This window comes from Tympanuchus pallidicinctus, unplaced genomic scaffold (genome assembly GCF_026119805.1).
Source record: "Tympanuchus pallidicinctus isolate F22 unplaced genomic scaffold, pur_lepc_1.0 scaffold6, whole genome shotgun sequence".
Taxonomy (NCBI): domain Eukaryota; kingdom Metazoa; phylum Chordata; class Aves; order Galliformes; family Phasianidae; genus Tympanuchus; species Tympanuchus pallidicinctus.
In genome coordinates this window covers 12060280-12080663 of record NW_026294780.1, presented here as the reverse complement: position 1 = coordinate 12080663, position 20384 = coordinate 12060280, and the positions used below count along the sequence as shown (strand labels likewise).

Sequence of the window (20384 nt, the reverse complement as noted above, 5' to 3'; positions counted from 1 at the left end):
TCATCCTATGCTACTGGAGGAGGAACGCAGGACTCATCAGATTTTGGGGAGATTGCACATGTTTCCTTACTTCCAAACTACAGAGTAGATCTGCTTAAGACCAAGAAGAAACAAATGCCATTCCAGTTAAGTGGTAGCTTTTGCCAAATAAAATGTCATACTGAATCCAAAAGAAGCATGGTCCCTTTTCTTATTTTTTTTTTTTTTTTTAATGTTTTTGTTTGTAGTTGAGGCAAGGTTTGGTTCATTCTTATAGGTAAAATTGTAAAATGGTTTAAAACATTTCACCTTTGTCATAACAAAACTCATCACTATAAGCATAGATTTCTTATTTGCTCTTAGTGAAACTGTTACATGAGGACATTAGTTTTACACTACAGGAAAGCTACAGTAAAGGCCTGAAAGCTTAACCGTCAACTTGAAGACTGTTACCTTAATTTCTAAGACAAAAAAAAAAAAAATTGATTAGAGAACACTAAATAGAATTATTCAAGACCGTGACTTTTAGTCCATTCATACAGCCCACATTACCCAACCACCTTTTCTCTCCTCTACCCAAAATCAAAGGCAAAGCAAAGCCTTTGGTCCTACAGCAGGACCACATGAGCTTACCCAACATGCTCTCTGTTTACTCGTAGCTTAATCCTTCAGTAATCTGCCTGCAACTGGTGTGACTACTTTCAAAACTAAATCAGTTGGTTGTGGCTATCTGGAACCAAACTGTGTCATATTTTGCAGACAGGCTCCTTAAATCAGCTGAAAGCTGCACTGCTTTATTTACAGTTTCTGTTGGAGTTCTCTGCAAGACTTCCAGCTTAAGACTCAGCATCGTGCTACAAGTTTACACTTTTTCCAATTTGGAGCTGGCAAGTAACTGCCTGGCTTGGGACCTAAGAAAAAGCTTGTGTGCACTCATCTGCAAAAGAGAGTAAATCCTAAAGCTCTCTGATTTTTATTTTTTATTTTTTTTGCCAAATATCAGCATGGGTAACAGCAGCATGGCAGTAGAAGCACTGACAAACAGCACCAGCTCCCAGCTATATACAGTTGTGAAGTAGCTAAATAAGAGTGGCAAAACGCCCCTCTAAATCCTCTCTCAAAAAATAAAATACTAGCGATAGCCAGGACCTCCTCCCTGCCTGTCTGGAAACTTTTCAGTCTGCAAGACTGAATAGCAAAAAAAGCAAGGACCAAGAAGGACAGCAACCACAGCAGCCTAAGTAAAACAGCCTTTGGAAAGGGCTGGTACACAGCCTAGAAGGATGTGCAAGTTCAGAAGTGACAGGATTTGACAATCTTTTTGTACTCCGTGCTTGGTGATATCACAGTGGTCAGGATAATCTGAAGAGGGAGCTCACTGACGAAAACCTGGAGCTAAAAGTAAAAGCCTGGATCTCAAATTCCTGCTGCTACAAAGGAAGTACAGCAACTACTACAGATTCAGAAAACTCATTCACTGTCCTACATAAAGAGTATAAAGGCAAGAAAACATTCAACAACTATACAAATGTAATACTTCAAAACAAAACAGATGCATCTGTACCAAACAGATGAATGAGAGGAAAAGCCAGGTTAAATATCATTAAGAAAAATCACCATCTCATCAGGTATTATTTGAGCTTTTAATGAAAACTGCAGGAGAAGAAACTCAAGTAACCCCAATTCCTACAATCTCACAAGAAAATACCCCCACCCCCAATCCCATATTTTGACAAGAGGCATTAAGTAGTCAAAAAAATAAAGATTTCAATTTTGTCAAAAGATAGGAAGCATAGGCATAAAATGAAAAAACAAAAATCCATGTAATACTGTCCTTTATTAAACTGTTATCACTGAAGACTTTTAATGCTTAAGGCCCAGTCCAGAAAATGAGGTCAAAAAGGCAGTAAAACTCGCAGAAACCTATCTTAATTAGTAAAGTCTGGGAACAACTGAAGATCTATTAATGAGCCTGCTGAATAGACTGCATGTTGATTAAATACACAGTGAGCAAAAACAAGATGAAGCTTGTTTAAAAAAAGAAAAAAAAAAAGTCAAGCTAGTTGTTCATACTGCTGGGTCATAAATTAACTAACTGCTTCCAAACAAAATACTTCAATGGTTGGCGCCTCAATATTAAGAAGCTGCTCACAAGGCAAGAAGTGGAAGAAAAAAAAAGGACTGTAAACCCCTTAAAATATCAAGCATATGGTAAAAAATTTCACTTGGAAGTATATTTGATTTAGTTCTAACCTATCAAGACTAGAAAAGGAGTTAGAAACTTTTAGTGGAAAAAAAAAAAAAGCAAAATAGAAAACACACAAGAGGCAAAGGAAGACTCACGGAACAAGAAAAACAGTGAATGTGTCAGAAAACTGAACACGGAGCATGAAAGAGTAACCGTGGTTGTTAGTTTACTGAAGTTCTTAACATCTTTGCCATACTCAAGGTACATGCTTACATTTAGCTAAATAAAGAATTAGATATTAGACAGCAAAAAACCTATGGTCTCTGCAGAACTCACTTCAAAGGTTAAGAAGAAACCAACTATGATGTCCTGGCAAGACGACTGTAAACAAGGGGCACTTCTCAGCAACTCTGTAACGAAAACTTTCCTGCTTCCAGAACCTAGCCATGGGTATGTTCTTGCCAGGATGAAGAGTGATTGTTCTGGTCTGCCCTAAATCACTACTTTTGTTCATGAGGCTGGACCATGCAGAATTTTCAGCGCCCAATTTTTGTTTACCCGCATACAGAAAAAAACAGCTGCTAATTCATACACAGCTGTAATCCAGGTAATCTCACAGAAATAGGAAGAGCGGTGGGTGAATAACGCGTGTATAACTCATCAAGTTGCATGTTAGTTGCTCTGAAAGTAATGCCTCGATTTACTTCCATAGAAACTACAACAGATACAAAGAGCACAATAGCACTATTTGACAGAACAAATTCTCAGCTACAAAACACTTTTTCAACAGAGTCATCACCACCAGCTAAGCATTTTTGCCAGTGATGAACAAGCACCTGCACGCCACAGTCACAAAAATCTGCATGGCCATCCAGAACATGGCTTGTCTTTGATGTCGTTGTCACCACTGCTGAAACGCACCATCCACCGCCTCTCTGTGCTCACATCCACTGTCTGGTCTCCATAAAGTTCCAGCAAAAGCTGATAAATGTCAATGGATGCCATTTTTTTCTGCACGGAAGAATTCAATGAGACACCTTTGTTTCACACATACTTTCATGTCAAACACCATTGTGTCGGAGTGTTCCTTTGCTGCCACCTGTCACACAGCAACAACATGTTACAGGATACCGGTGGGAAGGTTCAGCCTCTCCTGCCATCCCACCGACACTCATCTCTGACATTATAATAATAAATAGGAGGCATTACTTTCAGAGCAGCCCTCAGCTGCTGCCTGCTCTGCCTACTACTCTGAAATACAAAATCTGTAAGGAAGACTGAATAGCGAAAAGGTACGGTAAGAGAGCTCCATCTTGCAGTTTTCATTAAAGCTATAAACAAATCACAGAGAGAACCAACGGTGGAGCTCATTACACAGTGCCTCATATCAAACTGAACTCTGCAGTTGCAAATGTTTTCTTTGTAGGCCACACACATTCAAAGTCAGACAAATTCAGAATTTACTCTATTAGACCTTTCTAAAGCCACACCAGGACTACCACCCAAGGATAAACCCAGTACTCCATCATGACATAATACCTTTTTTATTACAATATCCAAAAAACTGAGTATGCAAGATTTTGAGATCTCAAGATCCCTTCTTCAATCTCAGGAGTGTGCCATCTAAAGTCTGCGTATTTAAACCATAAAGGAGTTTAAATGTAAAGAAAAGAGAAAAAAAAAAAGCATTTTCTTCATAAACATTCTGCGTGTCTCTTCCTACCAATCACACCATCCTCTGTAAAACCTGAAGATTCCTTTCTGTAAAGCAAATATATATATAGTGTTGGTAGCCCACCCCACCCTGTCCCCTGATCAGTTTTTATTAATCTTCTGTATTAGTGTCAACAATCAGCTACAGATACATATTACTTTGAGAATTAAATACATAATTGTTTAATTCAAACAAGCAGAAGGGCAAGAGGAGAAAAGCATTATGTGGATGGCACATTTGGTTGTAGATTACCAGAACATTCAGTCTTTACAATTCAACGATTCTCTCTTTAGTAATCAACTTTCAAATAAAATTTCTCTTTGTTGCAATTACAGACCAAAATACACTAGATAGTTTTCTTTTACTACAATCTTACCATAGTAGTTTAAGAAGTACTATTACAAAACGCTTTAATTAGTGTACTCTTTGCAAAGAGTCAGAGAGGCAATGTAATAGCAGAGTACAGTGTAAAGAGTGCTTCTAGGAACTAGGAGTTTTTGTAATATACTACCTGGTAAGCAATATAGCTACAGAACTCACAGCCACAACTGTTATGTCTACTATATCTCACTTACTTAGCTGCAGCCTCAGTGCATTCAAACTGTGCCCGATGTCTCTTAATGAAGAGTTCTGTCTGTCTGCGTGAGCAATTTGAACAGGTTAACACTGGGTTGAATTGCAAACCCCCCTCCTTTATCCGAGCTAAGTATGTAAACGTACACAGAAGAGGGGAGTTTAGAACTCGGACATGGAAGTGAGTGCTTACAATGGCCACAAAGGTGAACTTCTCAACCTGAAGGGAGGTGATCTGAGATTAAAAGAACTGAAACACAAAAGTAGGCAAACGAAAAAGGACAAATAACAACCAACAGAGCAAACACGTTAGAAAGAGCCTACTCTTTAAGCCTGTTTCGGATATTGCTCTGCTCTATAAAAGTGATTTTGGGACCTAAGGCTTGGAAGTTAGAAGAGGCCTGCGTGGCCAAGTCCATCTTCATCGTCACTGAAGTGCTTTCACAAGATATAGCTTTTCCCCGTGTTCACTGGTGAAGATGGGAGCCTTTTTGTAGTGTTCCACCAACTCATCCATAGTATTAAAGCGACGCTGCCCAATACAATAGACATTGTCCACGAGCTGCACCTTGAAATGTTTGTTCTTCCCCGATGCCTTTAGAGATACCGAGAAGTCACTGGGCTGTTGAGAAGAATTCAAAGAGAAAAAAAAAGAGTTACATAAAAGGGAACAAAAAGAAGGCACAGTACGGTGGTTTCAGGAACAAACTGAAATATAGTTGACAACGTAATTTGTGCTAGTCTTTGTTCCACAGCTCAGTGCCTTAGCTACTTAAGAAACCCAATAGTCTATTATTCAATAAATAATTGCCGTCGTTATTAACGTGCACAGTTAAGTCATTTAAGTGAAGCTCCCCAGATGCATAGTCTGAAGCTGCCAATTACATGACTAAATTGCAAATATTATCTTAGCTCCTCCATGCAGAAGCACGAGAATGTCAAGGAGAAGAGAAAAACTTTCATCATTTTGGTTTCTTTGCTTGAGAGCCCTGGAGAAAGCTATTATTGCCGTACTGCTTGGGTGAGATGAAGCAAACTCCCTGTATCATTTCTTCATTATTTTTTTTAATTATTTTTTGTGCTGTGACCACTAGAGGGCCATTTTTGCATTGTATTGAAAAAGCAAAAAAAAAAAAATCAAAAAAGATGTCTTTTTATCTTCATCCCCCCCATGTATGGGAAATGATGTCTTTTACCACACACACCTTTTTCTTAATAAGATAAAGGTACAGAACAAAAAATATAGTACAAACCACACCATCAAACACCAGTCACGAAAGAGAAATTGAAACACAAATTATCCAGAATAGAGCAATTTTGCATGACAAATCTTGATAAATCTTTTAGTCTTTGTGAGTGGCTGCTTTGAAAAGGCTGCAATCGTAACAGGCAGGACATGAGCCCACCACTCATCCCTACACCAAACACAGCTGGCAGCATTGAGAACCAGATCACTGCTTTCACTCATAAAAGCAAAACCCATGAGGGAGCACTCGGTTCACAGTATCATGCACAAACTCTGCCCCAGCACAGCTGCAGCACAGCGGGGGAGTGGGAACCTCCCAGTGTCAACACCAGCTCTGCTTTGGGAAGATGTGCTGGGTGTCTTGTACACACTGAAGTATCTATCTAAAGCTTTCTCTTCCCGGAGTAATGTGGGTCTCTGCCACACATATCCTCCACATCCTGTGCTGTCCCAAATCCTGTACCCCGAATCTCATCTTCTATTCCTTCTCCACCCTATTTCATTCACGCTGCTAAAAAACAATTAGAAACCTGGCAGCATCTAGCTGAACCTCCTGGATCTGCATAACCTTGGCATACAGGGCTGTGCCAGTCAGTCCTGGCACAGAGCCTGTGCTTCCGCAGACATCTTCCTAGTCCTTAATGAAGGGTCAAAGGGTAATGAAAAATCTAGAGCTGAAGCACAGGTTTGCACAAGCACAGCTCTGAATGTATCCCAGGGTGCTGGACTTGCTGCAGGGAAGCTTAAAGCATGAGCTTTGAGCTTGAGCCATCTTGCAGCTCCACAGAATCCTTCAAAGGGACAGCATGGGGACAGGCAGCTTGAGGAGCAGAAAACAAGATCAAGTCTTGTTGAGCAAATTCTGAGGTTTCTGACGGTAAGCCTCTGTTGAGCGAGAACATCTTTTGTTTTTAGAAATAGGAAAAGTCTTTATGACAAGGGTTAAAAATGGAAATCATCACCTTGTGTTTCACAAAGTTTTAATGCTTTTCTACCAAAGCACACTTGTTTACAGCCCATCAATATAACGAGTTTCCAAAGTTCCTGGTACTTGCTAAGAATCATCATCTTCAGCAGGATGCAGTACTGACAGAGGTGCTGGTTCCAAGCACTCTGTCCCAAGCACTGGCCATACTCAGCCATGAAGTGGTCTACACAGTACCATAAATACGTTTCCCATCACTTCAGTTTTGAGCTTTCATGGTCATTTTTCTGAACTACAGTCCGTTTTTTCAGCCTCAGAGCTGCTCATTAGATTCATGCATAAAGAGGAGATATCAGTATAGCTTATCTTCTCCGGAATGTATGTTACAAAGTTTACCCCTTTCATGATCTAATTCAGTTACAAAAATAGCGGAAAGGCTGATCTAACTCTTTTGAGAGCCACCATCCGGTGCACGGAGATGGAAGAGCTTGAACAGCTGCTGCAGAAACCCTGAAACCCTTTATTGGCCTCAGATTAATAAATTCACCAGGATGCAAGAACAAACAGCATGATCAACCAGACTTACAGCTACTTTTATTTTGGTACTTCCCCACTGTACCCAACATACAAGATGGTTTAAAAAAATCCCTTTAAAAATATATCTGCAGATTAATTAGAGCTCTTAACATTACTGCTTTAAAGTATGCTGGTTTGATGCAGCTTGAATTGGTTTCCTGCTGTCCTCCTTGGATTTGCTCCAACTCTGTTTATTTTATTTACTATTTAAGCTGTTTTATTTCAACTGCTGGCCTTTTTTTCCTCCCTTCTCCCTCTTAAATTAATTGCTGCATTTGTATGTTTGCACACTAACTTTTTCATGAATAAAAGCCTCACATGCCAGTAAGCAAAGGCACATCAGAAGTAAACTTTAATCTCAGAAACCTACAGTTGTTGATGACTCTGCCACAGAATCACAGAGCATAGCTTCATGGCAGGGAACCTTTGAATATTTCTGTGCTGCCATAATTGGGAAGGCCTCAATCTGAAGTCAAATCCATTCCTAAAAATGAATATTGAAGTTCGGCTGTTACGCATTTGCAGTTCCTCGGTCCCCATGTAATAAAATTCTTCAAAATCACTTCAAAAGCCTTTAATTCTTTCTCAATGACTAACACAACTGTGCCTACAGCTCATGGGTGACAACATGCAGGAACATGTTCCTCCAGTTTTATTTCTTTCATCATCAGAACAGACCAAAAATTTTGTCATAAAGACAAGCTACAAAGTGATATGAGGGAAAACAAGGCAAATCAGGATAGAAAGTTCCCTTTCAAATCCCCGTTTGACGAAGGTGCAAGACCCTTTTACTTTAAGCGACATCGCTGGGAAAAATAACTCCCCTGAAAGCCTTTCACTGATCCCACAACTTAGCTTTTTATTTCAATCCAGTTTCACCCAGCACTACCTCTCCTCTCTAGAAGATTTTGTCATTTTTCAGGTTATTCTGTGAGCCCAATCTAGGACTTCCCAATTCCTTCAAGTTCCAAGCTCAGGTTTCCCCTGTTCTTCCCTTCTACTCAGCTATCTCAGCAACAACAACAACAGAAAAACCCAACACACCACAACTCAAAGGTCTGTGGACAGGCCGGAAAGAACAATCTGGCAGGGTTAAAATTTCTTTATCTCATCCTATTTAGATACACACAAATATTCTATGTGACAACCAACATGCTCTCAAATCAACATAAGGCAGGTCAGAAACATGAATTCTCTCCACTAGTCTTCAAGCACAGCTCTAATAAAATTCCTATTCTTCCACTTAAAATAACCCACTAGGCTATTTGCTGAAGCCTGTTCTCAAGGCTAAACTTACTCCTTTTCTCCACTGTAGCTGTCAGTTACAGCATGTCATAGAATATGACATGCTGCAGTTTCTGAACAGTTGCCACATTTAATAGCTTCTATCCGAAGGATTAAAACTCAAGCAAAATATGGGACACCCTGAGAGCTACAGAATTAGCACCTCAAGAAGCATACAAGCTTTGCCTCCTTCCTCTGCTGGCTCAATTTCTGGGCAAAGAACAGAGGAGCTAAATGAAGCCTCAGAGGACTGGCACAAGTCCAGCCACACCTACCATCCTCAATCACTGTAATGCACCTGCATTTCGTGGCAACCCCCAATACCAACCCCTGCCACCCCAGGAAATGGTATTAAATTGATTGCCATGGGACTATTGGCATAACATCCTAATGAATAACTGCTCTTGGAATGGTTCAAAGAAATCACATCCCTCATTCTTGCTAATAAATGTAACTGGTGTGGGAAAAATAGCTGCCTCTCTGCTTCACGTGAGGACTGAACTTGTAAAGCAGTTTTTCTAACTAGATGTGCTCCACTTCAGTCTCCTCACTCCCAGCTCCAAAAACTAAGGTTACATTATCTAGGTGCAACAGAGTTGGCAAAAATCTATCAGCCAGTAACTGTGCCTGTTACATAAACTGGGTTTAAATGGTTCAAACAGGTTTATGATGCTAAGAATAGTATTTCGTAATTAATGAAGCTAATCAGACGCTTAGCTACCCAACAGGGTTCATCTCAGGGTATTCTCCATGTGGCAGCACCCATCCAGTCTAAGTGTAACTGAGGATGGAATTTGTAGCTAAAGGAATCTAGCTGTGAGATCAACATTTGATAATCAAATTAAGAGAAATATCGCAAAATACTGCATCTAGTACAGTTTTAAATGACAGTATCCTCAATAAAGTGAATGCAGAATAACACAGAAACCCCTCACCTATGCAAACAGAGCTCTACATAGCTCATTAGTAAGCACAGATCTCAATGAAACGTAAGGAAAACTTTTCCAAGGGAGACTTCCCATAATTATACTGATAGAAGGCTACAAAAGCACCTAAAACAGCTCAGAGATGAAGCACGAGATTACCAGGACAACTCAATGTTTTATCTATGGGGCTTTTTTAGAATGGAATAACCCTTATACCTGCAGCTTTAACAGGTGGATTCATAACAGTGCCAAGGCAAGTGCTGCCTAGCATAAAAATGAGCGAAACAGGAGAGCTAACAACTCTGCTCAGCCTGGTCTCTCCCATCAAGACCTTTGGCTCTCATGCTGCAGAGGCTCTTGATGACTTTTAGGCACAGCTTGAACAGCCTCTGCAGTTACGTGTGTGAAAAATGGCAACAGTCAAGAATTTAGGAGTTATTTCTAAAATCTTCGTGCTACAATAAGCTTGAAACATCTTTGTTATTGCCTTCCTTTGATGCTATCAGGTATACTCGCTAGCTTTTTAGATAATTCCGGGTACTTGGAAAAAATAAAACAAACTAGGAATCCACAGTGTTTTTATAATTAACATGTATAAACGAATTACATGAGTATATGATATTTGAGTAAATTTTCTGGGATTCCAATAAGTGTTAGATGCTGGAAACAAGTTAAAAACTGTGCTCTGAATGGATCTTCTGCTTCAGCAGCAACAGCTTCCTCAGTAACAACAGAGAGAGTGAATTTGGAAATGCTTTGAATACCAGTGCGTTTAGTGTTATGATGACATATTAAATTAAAAGATCCTTTCAAGCAAATTAGTTTCACCCAAGATTTAGACTCTTTAAGAGCAAGGAAACTAACTGTAACACAGTGGGCAGCGTGACATGGTATGCACTGAGAAACGGGTGCATATTCTTGTATTTTAAATAATGCATTAAGTTTCAAACTGCCCTGTTGGCACCTTCCCAGGATGTAGAAGATGACTAATAAGTACCAGTCAGGATAACCCAAAATGCAGCATTCTGTTCAAAAACCAAGCTTCCATCTGCTTAGACTGACTGTGACTATGCTGCATCCAATGTACCCTCCCGCCCCTGGCAGACAGGATGCCAGGCTGAGGGGACATCTGCACACTTAATTTAATGATTACCATCATCCTCTAGTAGCTTTCTGTATTTTGGAAAACTGCATTATCTACCTCAGTCTCGTCTCCTGTTGACCAAGCAACTTGATTTTGGCAGTCTCTGTTTATAAATCATGTTTTCTAACTATTTTTCTATTTTCTTTGGGTTTATTTTCATTAAATCTCTGTTCTCCTTCCTGGTCCCCTCTGGTTTATTTGCATTTGTCTTCCTTTTGTGATTATACTTAAATAGAAGCAGAAATAGGAACTTAAAAATGGAGCTCTGAACAAAGTAGTCTGACAGTTTCATGTCTGCTGCACAAAAAAAAAAATCAATTGAGAAAAGATGCCTGAAACTTACTCAGACAATTCTCTATAACCACAAAAAATATTATGGAACATTACACAACTCTATTTTATCAATAAAATGTCAAAATTTCAGAGAATAAAGAGACATCAATCTAACTTCAACAATAATAATGCACTACCAATACTTTTCAGAAATTAAAATGCAAGGTTTAATTTGTATTTAGAATATCCTAGAGACTTAACAACTCCCCTGTCTTTTTCTACTTGTTTTTCTACTGTCACTAAAAGCCTCTGTTCATCTCCCTCACCAAGTGATAATGTGTCAACCAATTCCAAATTTCAGGCATTGTATTAAAAATGCCAACTTGTACTATTGATTAGTAAGTGAAATCATGTAAGGAACAGAACAGGGGAGCAGTTTTTCCTCAGTTCCACAGGCAACTATGATGCAGGCTACCACCAGTTCTAAGCAGAAGTGATGCATGCAACCAACAGAGCCTCCTGAGGACATGCTGGAGTCAAGAAGTTGACCCTGCTTTAAATTAAGTTTAAAGCAGTTCACACTGCTTTAATTTTTATTTGCAATCCACATTACAAATCAGCTTAATTCACAATACAGGAAAAATGTGAGACAAGCGTTTCACAGAGATAGATGCCTGGAGCTGACTGTTTTTTAATAGTAATGTACTCTCAACTTAAAAGATCGAGCTGACATCACCATACGGAGTTTGAATTTTTATACCTGAAGTAACAATACTTGGATGGAAGTGTGTACTAAACAATTTATCCCCATGGAATAATGGTCTGACAGCTGAAGCAACGAATGCAGGAAAAACCCTGATGAGAAATTAAGATTCACCTTTTTGTAATGTTTCAAAGGTGTATCGGGGAATTATTAAAACCTTCCACCTTTTAAAAATCACAGCAACATGATAATTAAATTTGGAGCACCCTAACGATGCTTTCTCTGGCCTCAACATTTGTGAAAGGCCCTTCAGTGTAATTTCAAATTTGAACTTCCATATTTATAATAATCCCTAATCAGCATTACTCATATCCCCTCTGATGTCACCAAGGCTCAATTTCCAAGTAATATGAGCCACTGACTTGATCTTTTCTGTTGTGCATTATAATCTTAAAAATTAGATACAATAATTTCATCCTATTACAACCTAAACAATCTAAGTTGAGCAGAAGTACATTAGATTAGAATTTTAATCAATAATTTAAATGATCTAATTTAAAGAATCTGTTATTAACCTATGTTAATTAAAGGCAAAACAAAACCGACCAATGCAAACATCCCACTTTAAATTGGCTTTAAGTTGAAATTAATGTCTGAGCTTGTAATTTGCAAGATTTTTTTTTTTCCCCTTGTAGTGCTATAAACTTGAGAAGGATTGCATATGAGGATGAAATGTCAGACAGAAGCTTGAAATATCTTGTTACTTGTCTGCTAATTAAAAAACCCTGGATAATACAGTCCACAATCGTTAAATTTCAGTGTAAATGTCACTGCATTTCTGTGAGAGATTGAGCCTCACAGACGGTACATGGATCAGTTTGCAGCACTGAAGCACTGCTTGTTCGTTTAGGGGTGAAAAGTCCTTCTCTGGGGTACCCCAGTTATGAGCTTCCACACTTGCTAAACCATACATCACATGTTTGAATATAAAGACCATGGCGCTGAGTATCACTTACCGAAGATTCACTATCTCTAACAAGGAAGTCTCCTTCCACTCCCCTTTCGTTTAGGGCACATTCTGCTTGATGTCGGGTAACATTCCCATAATACCACTCTCTTCCAGCAAATCGTCCGGTAGAAGATGGTCCCGTGTAGCTTATCTGAGGTGGGTGGGAAGTGTTAATGGTAGGACCATCGCTAATGATTACTACATAGTTTTTAGGAACAAGACCAATTTGCCCTCTGGAATTTTTACATTTCCACCATTCTGGGTCATTTTCTGGCTTTTCAATGACTTCCATTGTTTCCCCCTTTTCAAAATTGAGCTCTTCTTCTGTGACGGAGCTGAATGGGTACAGTGTCTGAACAACGTGGAGTACTTTGGTGCCCTGGCCGTTACTCATGGAAGCGCCTTTCCTCAAGCTCAGAAAGCTCGGTGAATCTGCTGTGGCCTCCTCAACTTCCTCCACCACATAGTTCGAAGGAAACCAGCCAATCTGTCCATTGTAGCTCCCTCTCCACCAGCCATCGCTGCATTTCTCCATGACAATGACCCGAGACCCTTTGACAAGGGACAGTTCATCCTCTCTCTCTGCCACATAGGCAAATTTGACGTAGGCAGGAATGTTGAGGTCATAGATGCGGTCTGCGCTGCTGCCATTGGAAGGGTACTCTGCATCTGTGCTGGGAGTGGGCGAGGCGTCTCGCGCGCTCGTCTTTCTTTTGGTTTTTCCTAAGCCTGTGAAATAAAGACAGAAGCAGAAAGTGGTCACTCAACATCCTCCCCACACTGCAGACACTTAAAGCAATGCACGCCTTCGTTACTTCAAATCTCATCTCTCCATAATGGAGATCTTATCTCTAATGATGCAGACTGTCAGAAAACACAGCAACACCTTTAAGAGATGATCTTTGACATCTTGCTTAAACACTTATGTATGGCACTATCATCACTCTCTTCCTTTCCCAATAGTACCAGAATCTTAACACACTTATAAACACTGGTTTCTTCACCATGGAAACTTCCCGAATCTCAAAAAGATTTGCACTGTTATGTCTCCTAAAAATCCAGTTAACCTATCATGCTTTTTCTTTGTAGTGATGACTTTAATTTGACTCACGTAAAACACGAGAAAGAAGTATGCAAAAATAAACCAGCAGAGGGATAAAACCTTAGTTTCTCTACAGATAACATTCTGTTCTCTTCAGTCTTCATTTCATTCCCCAGGCAGCTGCAACCATTTCCAGCTGCAAGCCCTCTTGTGAAATCTGCATCACTTCCACCCAAGTTTTGCCATGTACCACAGAAGCATTGACCTCACAATGAAGAGGATTATTGGAGTTCATTCCCCTAAAACCCCCAAGTTCTGCTGTATTGTCATGGCTTCAGTTACAGAATTAAATACAATATACAAAAGTAACAATACCATTACATTCTTTTCTGGGGTGTAATGTGGAGGAAAAGCTGCACCACTCACTTTCAAACTTCTGCAGCAAAGGCTGCTTAAACTTATATATAAACAAAAAGGTAAAGTTAATAAGTAGCCATCTATTCTAAAATTCAGCTATAAAAGTTCTGAAGATAACACAAAAGATGAAATCTCACAAGGTAAGCAACATCCAAAATGTCATGCATTGGACAGAATGCAAAAAAAAATAATAAAAAAAAAGAAACAACGTAGAAATCACAGATTTTGCACTTTTCTCTCATCTAGATCCTTGGTGGGAGGAGAGAGATTCACTTCAGACGCTGTGAATACACACTGATTACGGGAAGATGAATGAAAAAAAATGAGGCTTTGTTCTTGTTTCTTTAAATAGTCCTATTAGAAGGAGAAGCATGCAATTTCATTTTAACAATTCAGAACACTTTAGTTGGGCCATGGCAGCACTGAAAAATGTATTACAGTATATACTGTGTGTATGTATATATATATAGTGCGTGTATATATATATATAATATAGTGTATATATATATATAGTGTGTGTATATATATATATACACATATATATACACAGACTACATGTATGCACACACACACACACACGCACGTACAAATGCATTAAATAGAATAACTCAGCTGAAAAGGGCCTACAGAGATCCAAGTGCAAGTGCCTGACCACTTCAGGGCTACCATACAAGAATTCAAAAGCATGTTTAGTGCAGCTATGTGGCATACTTCGCAGGTTTAGCTGAACAGCACACAAACGCTGCAGAGGTAATGATGTCACATGAAAGAAGAGTTAAATACATTAATTTCTGCAGCCTTAACATCTCAGAAGACTACAGAAAATTCCGATGATCCTAAGTGTTTTCTGACCTTCTCGAGCAGCTCCTTACTTCCTGTTGGAGCCTGCTTACATCCTAATGTAATTCTAAGTACTTAATTTGAGCTGAGAGCCTGTGGCTGCCCTTTCAGACAAAATGACAGAGACCAGCTTATTGTGTTGGGGGAGACAATTGGAGGAAAGCAGTGCTTTTATGCCAAGCAAGCTTTAATCAAAAGTTGGCCGGGGCTGATCTCTGCCAAGATTACTGGAATTTTTCATCAGTGTAGAGATCACTTTCAACCAAAAGGCAAGGATGTATATAGTATGAGAATTAAGGAGCATTAAATTAGGATAATATAAACAAACACAACTTAAGGGTCATTTAGTTAGAAAATCCTGATTACAACTTCATGCAGAACAAGCAACTGCATCTCAGCGGATTCATCCTACAATAAGCCTTATACCAAAAAGGAACTTTCTCAATTAAAAGCCCAGGTTTTGTTATGCTTTGTTAGGGAGATATAAAGAGCTGTGCCCTGAACTAATAAAATTGAGAAAAGGAGCAGCTGACGAAGCATCTGGCCAGAACACAACTGGTTAAAAAGAGAACTGAGTAATGAAAAATAAAGGGATGTCATGTGATAAGAGAAATGTCATAAACAGAAGCATCTACAGAAAAAAAAAAAAAAAAGACAAAACTTGCCAACAAACCATTAAAAAAACACATCTGTAAAAACAAATTAAAAAACAACAACCTTTGAAGTCTAACGAAGGTGAGTAAAGATTTAGGAAAAGGTTATCATGCAGCCACTTTCTTTTACTTGGAGTTTCACAGGCTGCATCTTTTCCCACAGACTTTCCAATGCTGTGCTTGGCATTTCAAGCATTCCTTTCCATCCTCCCCATTCAAAACGAACCATGACAGTGCAGGAAAAGTCAGATATGTGGCTGCATTTCTATATCGGTAAAGGCAAATACACAGACTTCCTCCCTTTGAGCTCTAATATTTAATGTAACTGAACTTTTTAAGGGTGATAACAATGAACCTTTCAGAATACCAGTGACATGCACCAAAGTTCTGGTTTCCAAACAGCTTCAGATAAGGAAATATCCAGAGAGTCATCTGCAGCCAAGCTCAGTGAAGTGTATGCACAACATTTACCAGTCATTTTAATGTGAGGTTGTAAGATCCATAACTGTATCTCTATGGGAGAAGAGGATACAAGTTGTTCCAAGAGCAGAACCAGAGAAATCTGTTCCTGTTTTTCTCCTCGCACCTCCTGCTGCACCATTCCTCCCTGCCTCTGCCAGCTCCTGCAGCACCCTCAGCTACAGCCACCCCTTATCAGATGACTGCTTTTGCATATCAGCTTCTTTTCACACCTGTGAAGCCTGTTCTATCTCCCACTACGTGCTGCCCTCCCCGGCCAGCTTTGGCTGCCTGCCTGGTGATACCTATCTTGCTTGGGCTCCCACAAGGTAGGTATGCACTGGGATCGCTGGGTTCCCTCAAGTGGGGGAACATGACAGTGTCCCTCCTAGATCCTGAACTGCAGAGAAGTGGTTCCTTTACCTCCACTAGTCTGTCAGGTTTGCCTGAAATTGGCAGTTACCAAGGGTAGACAGATGGGTGGACAATGACAGCTGACTGTGACAGCATGACTAGTGCAAGCCTCATTTCCTTAGGAAACAAGTCTAAAAATATAATTTCGTAGGATGTCTGGTCATAGCTAGGGAACAATTAAGTGAGAATTGTGAAATTTATAACACACGTCTGTAATAAAAATCACAACTCCATTAAAAAACCTACAATCTGCAGAAGCTCTATCTAAAAGAGTAAATACTGCACAGTTCTACCTGCTACTATAAGAATTTTTCATTTATTACTATTTATAAGGGTACTGCCCTACTCCAACTGCCAAACCAAATGAAGACCATGTAAGGAATTTTATAGGAAAGAGAACATTTGGGCACACCTGGAAGAGCTGAATACACTTGTGACTGTAGCTGTAATTTCAGCACTCTCACTGTCTTGGTTGCACGAGCAGGTATGCTTGCATTGAAAGGCAACCTCATGTTCACAGTTCAATTCATTGGTTACAGTTCATCTAAAGCCCATAATCCTTGGTTACACAACTAATCGTTGTGAAGAAAATTCCAAAACCATGGATTAGCTTTCAAGTGAGTGGAAAAAAGAGTGGGAGCACATGGAATGCAAAGCAGCAGAAAGACTCTTTCATCTTATGGTGCCTGGTAGGAAAGAACTCTGTTCATAACTTATACTTGGCCCATGCTAAATTATTTCATTTTTATCTCTTACCAAGTTGCCAAGTAATGTGAGTGGGTTTAATATTTGGTTGGATATATTGCTGGAAAAAACAAACAATACAAAAAAAAAAAAAAAAAAAAAAAAAAAAAAAAAAAAAAAAAAAAAAATAACAACTCCCAGCCACTGGTTAGCATCATTTCCAGAGAACAAAAGCAATCCACTGCAAACCTTTCTTTTCTCTACAGAGGCCCTGACAAAGTACTGCCAGGGAGACCTAGAAATGTGCCTCTCAACTTACCTTCCCTCCTCCAATGTCTCAGCTGCAGCTTTAAGCCCAGATTATATTCTAAGCAGCAGCACTAAGGAAGACTTTTCCTTTGAATTTGCTTCCTGTCTCCGAAATTCTCATTGTGAAAGCACCCTTTCACTTCCAGTTTCTCCCTGTTGCAATACCATGGGTTCTCCAGCCCCAGCCCAAACTTCGCAACAGGGGAATTTCCTCCTGTTCATGCCTGTGGCCCAATGCTTTGGCACTGCCACTTCCCCAACCCTCCTCTGCTGCTCCTGGCCAAGCACCCTGCCCAAAGCCTTGCTGGCTGACAGAAAGCAGAGGTGCTCCATATCTGAGCTGTCCAGCCTCCCCCTATTAAAACCAACAGGAGGATTTCTCTCTCCTCCTGTCCCCACTGAAGGCACTAAAACCAGGCTGCTTGGGTTGGAAAACTACTGGTGCTTAGGATAGAAAAGTTTAACTGTGTTTAAAACTTAGTTCTACTTTATCAAATACTTAGAATACATAAAGCACTTGTATTCTCATGGCAAAAAAAAAAAAAGAAGAAAAAAAAAAAAACCTTTCTGAACATGTGTATTGTATTTGCTAATTGCTATTTTGTTTTTTCACCATCTTTGCCAGACAAAAGCCCATTTACTAATACTAAATATATTTGCTTAGTTTCAGTAAGTCTTATTTACTAACTTTCACATCCCATAAGCTGGAGTCCTTGCCTGAAACTGTAAAGTTTCAACATTCTGCATTTAAACTGCTTTTCCTCATCCCCAGAGGTGAAAAGAGCAGACTCACTGATGTGGCTGCGTAATGGATCTCCACAGGCTTATCAATACTCCATATTATTTTGTTGAGTTCTTTTTAAGAATAGCATGCATTTATGCATAGTAAAAATTTCAGCCAATTCCCAAAGCCCATTTCTGGGAGAGAAAAAAAAAAAAAAAAGAAGAAAAAAGGCAAATGAAACCAGTGTCATCTACATTCTTACAGCCAACTTTTTCTGAAACCTTTTCTGATTCAATACATGTATCATGGGCAAAATTATATTCGGCAGCTTACTAATGATCAAATCAACTTCATGGGATTAAAAAAATCCACAAATGTAAACAGAGGCCTTTAAGAAAAAAGCAGCAATACAGGAAAGTTGTATCAAGAAATTAGAAGCAACAATGAATTCCTCAATCCAGAACTCCTTGAAAAAGACATCACCAAATATACTACATATGATTATTTAAGAAACCATCAGAAACTTATTACTGAAATACTGAAAGCAATAAAGGATGAACTTCTTTTTTCCAGTTCCATCACTGGTTCTACTGTAAGTTATTTCTAATCTACAAATGAAAAAAAAAAACAAAAACAAAAACACAAAACCACAACAGAAACAAACTGAGAACACACTGCCTCAAAACAACTGAGTTCTCAGAATCTACTTTCTCCACACGATTAGATTTCTACTAAATGCCAGTCTTCAAATATCTTGTACCAATCACAGACTGGCAGGGCCCTCTGTTTCCTTCATGCCCACCCATCTCCAGCAGGGCCACTCAGAGCAGGGTGCTCAGGGCCGTAGCAAGGATGCTGGAGATCCCCCAAGGAGGAGAGCCCACAGCCTCTGGGCAGCAGTGCTCTGCCACCAAAGATTAAGTAATCACATGTGTACCCCCAAAAATCAACACGTTATGCAAGGCTCTGTCAAAAGCTACTCATAAACTGGCATAATTTTAGCGGGATCAATACAACCCCCCACTGATTTTGATGTATCAGCCAAATATCAAAATTCTCCTTGGTTCCCTGTTGTCATCAGTACTAGTGTTGAGATTCCAGAGCTGTAGTTTGCATGGCCAGATGAGTTGATGATTTCATGTGATGGGAGCTATTTCTCAACTTGCTAATTCGAACTTCATGACAATGGCTTTTAGAAAGGTATTTAATTTCAACATTTTCACTCACAACTATTCAATATCAAACTGACTAAAACATAAAGTATGAAAAGAGAAAGAAAAAACTAGCCATTATGGAAGATGGTCCTTCAACTACTGCCTTAAATCATACCCACTCCACCACAGCTCCCATGTAGGATATTAAAACAGATTTTAAACATTAGGCAGGACAAGCTGAAAATACGATGGGTGCTCTGAAAGAAATGCCCCCTGTGTTATGATGGTGGCCCAAAGTGCCAGAGGTGGATGTTGGTGGGATGGCAGTAGAGGTTGAAATTTCTCACTAATATTCCTTTGCATGTTGCTGCCATGTGAGAGATGGCAGCACAGGGGCAGCCTAACAGAATGGTGTCTGACATGGAAGTGCAGATGAAACAAAGGTGTGTTACTGAATTCCTCTATGCAGAAGAAATGGCACTCACTGACATACATCAGTGTTTCCTGAATATTTATGGAGATCAGAGGATGTGAGCAGAGCAGTGGGTGGTGTATTTCAGCAGTGGTGACAGTGACATTGAAGACTAGCCACTGTCTGGACGGCTATGCAAGCTTTTGTGATCATGTTACGCAGATTTCTTGTTTAGTGCTGGCAAAAATGCATAGCTAATGGTAGTGACTGTGTTGAAAAAGTGTGTTTTATAGCTGAGAATTTGTTCCATCAAATACTGTTACTGTGCTCTTTGTATCTGTTATAATTTCCATGGAAGTAAATAGAAGGCATTACTTTCTGAGCAACCTATGTATTATTTAAGAGGAAAAGAAACAAATTAAGAAAGAATCTCTCACTGGCTTTCCAAATAATCAGTTACTGAAATTTCTACACATTGCCAGTAATTCTCTGAATTAAAAAAAAAAAAAAAAAAATCTTAAAGTTTACTTGTAAAATTCTTCATACATCTTTAAAGGTATTTCAATCTGCGTGCTCTCCTTTCAGAATAAAATACTTTAAACAGTACTGCTTGCTTTATTGTTAAAAACTGATTACAGAAGCCACCATCAAAAAAATATGAGAACTGTACATGTTTTAAGAAAGTATTTTCATTTTAATCTTTTTTTTTTTTTTTTTTTTTTTTTTTTTTTTTTTT

At 39.3% G+C, this 20384-nt stretch overlaps 1 protein-coding gene across 4 annotated transcripts in view; it reads right to left on the bottom strand.

Annotated features, from left to right (window-relative positions):
• Positions 1-1797: 1797 nt before the first annotated feature.
• NCK2 (NCK adaptor protein 2) overlaps positions 1798-20384 on the bottom strand; it is an 85188-nt gene continuing 66601 nt past the window's right edge. For all 4 annotated transcript variants that reach the window (XM_052705729.1, XM_052705726.1, XM_052705728.1 and 1 more), the window contains exons 4-5: positions 12548-13269; positions 1798-5076 (exon numbers count right to left, since the gene is read on the bottom strand). In XM_052705729.1, coding sequence (XP_052561689.1) covers positions 4882-5076; positions 12548-13269 — 917 coding nt within the window. In that variant the 3' untranslated portion in view covers positions 1798-4881. The remainder of the gene's footprint in view (positions 5077-12547; positions 13270-20384) is intronic.